Here is a 5,289-nt window from a genome sequence, read left to right as displayed (position 1 = left end):
CTCTCTCGATCACCTTCCCCAAAAAAGGTAGCAGCGAGATGGGCCGATAGTTGTTATGAATCAGGAGGTCTAAGGAGGGTTTCTTAAGCAAGGGTTTAACCACTGCCACTTTCAATTTAGATGGAAACTGACCCTCTCTTAGAGATGTATTAATGATGCGGTGCAACATAGTCAGCACCGCATCTCCCCCCTGAGCTGCCAACCATGAGGGACAGGGATCAAGAGAGCACGTCGTCTTCCTAACGCTTCCTTCTTCTTACCATAAAACTTACAATAAAATACAACTTACGATAAAAGTTAGCATCATACAAGCAATTATATTCTCCGTTACCGTATATGGATGTGAGAGTGGACAAATAAGAAAATGGATAGAAAGAAAATAAATACATTTGAGATGTGGTGCTGGAGAAGAGTGCTAAGGATACCATAGACACCACCACCACTCCCCCCAAACCCCCAAAAATGGGTCCTAGGACAGATCAAATGTGAAATTTTTCTGGAAGCCAAGATGATTAAACTGAGGCTGGTGTACTTTGGCCACGTAATGAGAAAGCATAACTCATTCAAAAAGACGATAATTCTGGGGAAGGTAGAGGGCAGTAGAAAAGACAAAGAGAACACACTAGATGAATGGACTCTATTAAGGAGGTCATGGTATGAATCTGCAGTCAGTCAAGAATGACTTGTGGGTGGTTAACAACAACAACAACAACAATAACAAACACCTGCTTCATTGTGCAGCCAATATTTGTGGGCAACAATTCCCTGCCTTCAGTAGAGCTGAGTCATCCATATTTCATCCAAAACATTTGTCTTGGTATATTGGAAGAGTACATTTTCATCATCATCTCATTAATTTTTTTAGATCTGATCAGGCCTTATACAGTGTATTTGAATTTAAACAATGTGATAGAAACTTACCTGAGCACTCCACACTGGCATCTTGACTATGGTCACAGCTGTGGTCTTCCCAAGCACTTTGGCCACAGTCACTCAGAGATGCTTCTTCTCCTGTGCAGTTTACCCCCTTGAGCCAGATGGGGCTGGATCCTCGACCATACAATGCTCCCCCAATTGCTTTGGCAACATTTCCACAGCTCCGTTCCCTGCACACAACTTGGGCATCATGGGAATCCCAGCCAGCATCACACACAGTCCCCCATTGTTGTTTGTGCAACACCTCGACCCGCCCAGAGCAGCGATTGGAGCCATTCACTAAACGGAGCTCTGATAGGGTAAGATAAAAGGAAACAGGAGAGCCATTGATAGACCTTTGTGAGGTGGACAATCTGTTCTTTACAAATACTTTCTTCATATATCCAGAAAGGAGAATGTATATCTGGAAAATATATGCATGGGCATCACCTGATGGTCAATCCAAATATGAAATAGACTACAGAATTGGAAACAGAAGATGCAGAAGCTCTATTTTCATGGCAAAAATGAGAATAAGCACAGACTGTAGCACAGACCATGAATTACTAATACCAAAAATAAGAATAAAGCTGAAGGAGAACACAAAATCAATCATCATGCCAAAATTTGATCTGAACAACATCTCAGCAGAATTCAAAGAGAAAATGATAAGTAGAATTGCACTATTAAACCTAATATTTGTACTATTAATTGACCAGAAACCAGAAGAACTATGGAAGAGGTCAAGGACATAGCCAAAGACTAATGCAAAAAATGCTAATTCTAGCCAAAAAGAAAGTAAAGAAACAGGGGATGACAGATGAAATGCTACAAGCTGTAAAGAAAAGAAGAGAAGCAAAAGAAGAGGGAGACAGGAACAGAACAAAATATAGATGGGAACAGAAAAAGAAATCTGAATGCAATTGTTCAGTGATTACTATAATAAATGACGAGAAGCAGAAGTTGACAAAAAACATTAGGAAGAACAAGAGACCTATTCCACCAGATCCAGGAACTAAAAGGGAATTTAGGCCCAGTAAAGACCACCTATTTGCAGCAGCCTGGGACCAATTCTGGGACTAGGGTTCCGAAGCGCACAGCATCTGCACGCTCCGGAACCCTAACACGTGACAGCAGCACCATTTTCAGGCACCGCCATCCACACGACACACATATTAATGACGTCACATGCATGCCACATTCAAACAGCACAGTGCGTGCGTGGTATCACTGTGACGCCCCAAGGGCTCTTATGATGCCTTTACAGCATTGCTAGAAGGAGCTCCATTTTTGCTGTGAATTGTTGCTGAGGCCATGCGCTTGCCACAGCAACAATCTGGAGAAGAAAGGACTGCCCCTTTCTTCCAGTCTGTACTGGGCCTTAAACCAAGAATGAAGATGCTCTTTGATCAACACAAGAATATAATATGCAACTAATATTTGGAAATAATACACAAAAGAGAAGACGGGATGAATAACACATGGGGTAAAGAACTGTATGAAGACGAGTAGCACTTCAAGCAGTTAGGAAGAATAAATCACCAGGAACAGATGACATCAATAGAGCTACTACAATTTAGAGAGACAGAATCAATTTTAGTTTTAATCAAAATCTGCGAAGAAACAATGATGGTCCTCAGACTGGAACTGATTAATATTCATCTCTATCCCCCAAAAGAAAATACAAAAAGGTGCAGCAACTACAGGACAATTTCTTTCATTTCCCATGCAAGCAAATGAAAGTTAACATTCTGCAGCAAAGACTCCTATCATATACTCAGTGAGAAATTCCAGAGGTTAAGCAGGGTTCAAGAAATTAAGAGGCACTAGGGATCACATTGCAAACATACGATGGATAATGGAGCACACCAGGGAATGCCAGAAGAAAATCAGTGTGTGCTTCATAGACTACAACAAAACCTTTGGCTGCATAAATCATGGAAAACCATTGACTGATCTTAAAGAAATGGATGTACCATTACATTTGACTGTCCTGATGCAATAACCTGTACTCAGGACAGGAGGCTACAGTTAGAATAGAATATAGAGAAACAGAACGGTTCCCAGTCATAAAGGTAGTCAGACAAGGTTGCATTCTCTCAGCTATCTATTCAATTTGTTTGCAGAAAGTAACATATGCAGAAAAGGTTTATACATGAACGGAGGAGAGTAAAGATTAGAAGAAGGAATATCAAACATTTTAGTTATTCAGACTACCGTGTAATACTGCAAACATTACAAACTTGAAACGATGTGGACTCTCTTTTCCTGTATCTAAAGAAAGTCAGAGTGGAAAGTACCAAGGCAGGCTTACTGTTGAACATTATGAAAACACAAATAATTATCACAGAAGCATTACAAAATTCAATCTAGACGAGGAGGAAATTGAAATAATTAAGGATATTCCATTCTTGATTCAGCCATTCATCAGAATGGGGATTGCAGTGAATAAATTAGAAAAAGACTAGGGCTGGGAAGGGCAACTATGAAAGAAATAGAAAAGATATTTAAGATCTTTATATATTTAAGTGCAAATATATAAAACTGAACACCAGGCTTAGGATCATCCAAGTGATCACGTGTCCCTTCAGGATGTAAGACATGGACAATGAAGAAAGCCTATAGAAAGAAAATCAACTCATTTGAAATGTGGTGCCGGAGAAGGGTGCTGAGAATACAGTGGGCAGTCCAAAAGACAAACAAATGGATCAAGCCTGAACTCTCCCCGGAAGGCAGGATGATAAAGTTGAGGTTGTCCAAAGTATGACACATCATGAGAAAGCAGGACTCACTAGAAAAAACAATAATGCTAGGAAAGGTGGAGGGCAGTGGAAAGAGAGGAAGATCGCATAATAGCCTGCAGAGCAGCTGAGGACAAAGGGGCTTGGAGATGTCTCATTCAGGGGATCACCATGAGTAAAAGTCAACAATGGGGTTTCATAGTAAAATAATTTGATGAGCACTGTGACTAGTAGGATCTACTCTATTAAACAGAACCTAATTTGAATTTAAGAAATGAAGGATGGAGTATGCTACCATGAACTAACAGATCTCATCAGATTTCAGAAACTGAGCAAAGTCAGCCCTGTTTAATGTTTCCATGGGAATGGGAAAGAATTTAAAGAGATGGAAAGAATATAAGAAAATCAGGAATGATTGAAAAATATGGGGGGGGGGGTCTTTCCTTTTTTTTAAAGGTTTCAGGAAATCCTAGACTCCTGAAATCATAAGAGCTTTGCTGTTTTGGATTTATTCTACACAAAATTCATTTATGGCTTTCTTTCACTGAATTTTTGGAGCAGGAAACAGCTTGTTCCACTCAGAAAAGAATGAGTCCCTATATTGGGAGAGAGGTGAGATCTCTTGATATGCTAGGAAAGAGTTTTGCCTGAAAATCTGTAGAGCTACTGATTAACATGGACTAGATGGTCTAAGAGTCTCACATTTGTAAGGCAATATATGGTATTATCTAATGCAGTCTCATACAATACCTGAGCACACAATTCCAGCATCATGGTCATGGCTGCAGATGTGAGATATTCTGCTTTTCCGGTAGGGACAGTCACTGATAGCATTTTCTGTCCCATCACAGCGAACTCTCAATAGCCAGATTGGACCATTTCCTCTTCCAAAATAAGCTTCCCGTGAGACTAATAAGGCATCGCCACAGCCAAGTTCGTTGCACACAACTTGAACATTATCCTGATCCCAGCCATCTTCACACACAGTTCCCCACTGCTGGTTGTGGAATACTTCAATTCTTCCAGAACATCGACTGAAACCATTCACCAATCTGATCTTTGGTGGATCTGAAATAGGTATAACTGCTGTTACTTTTTTACTTATAGTTTCTACCTTAAACCTTCAAAATGGGTCTAACAACATGGATACATAGAGTCACTGCCAATAATAAAATAAAATAAATCTTCTGACAATCGTTTAAAACCTGAGAAGTGTCACTGCCTTCCAACTCTCAAGGCTGGGCTTCAGATTCCTTCAGTGAGCAGGACCACATTTCAAATGAGTTCACAGGCATCAGAAATACTGTGGCACAGCATGGCTTAGTGGTTTGAGTGTTGAATCACCACTCTGGAGATCAGGGTTTGATTCCCAGCTGAGCCATGAAACCCACTGGGTGATTTTGACAAGTCATTCAATCATTTAGAACATTTATATCCTGCTCTTCTGCCACAAAGGCCAATGCAATTTTAGGCTGCATCAATAGAAGTATAGTGTCTAGATCAAGAGAAGTAATAGTGCCACTGTATTCTGCTTTGGTCAGGCCCCACCTGGAATATTGTGTCCAGTTCTGGGCGCCACAATTCAGAAAGGACATTGAGAAACTGGAGCGTGTCCAAAGAAGGGCAACTAAAA

General features: G+C 40.5%; 1 protein-coding gene across 1 annotated transcript in view; it reads right to left on the bottom strand.

The window, feature by feature from the left end:
- Positions 1 to 921: 921 nt before the first annotated feature.
- The window catches only part of LOC121917806 (deleted in malignant brain tumors 1 protein-like), a gene marked incomplete at both ends in the record, with an annotated part of 5,540 nt that continues 1,172 nt past the window's right edge, over positions 922 to 5,289 (bottom strand). Inside the window, 2 exons of the mRNA XM_042443929.1 lie at positions 922 to 1,227; positions 4,407 to 4,739. Of these exons, the coding sequence (XP_042299863.1) occupies positions 922 to 1,227; positions 4,407 to 4,739 (639 nt within the window). The remainder of the gene's footprint in view (positions 1,228 to 4,406; positions 4,740 to 5,289) is intronic.

The sequence above is a fragment of the Sceloporus undulatus genome, unplaced genomic scaffold (assembly GCF_019175285.1).
Source record: "Sceloporus undulatus isolate JIND9_A2432 ecotype Alabama unplaced genomic scaffold, SceUnd_v1.1 scaffold_855, whole genome shotgun sequence".
NCBI classification, from domain to species: domain Eukaryota; kingdom Metazoa; phylum Chordata; class Lepidosauria; order Squamata; family Phrynosomatidae; genus Sceloporus; species Sceloporus undulatus.
Note: the sequence above shows the minus strand (reverse complement) of the source record. Positions and strands in the feature narration are given on the sequence as shown.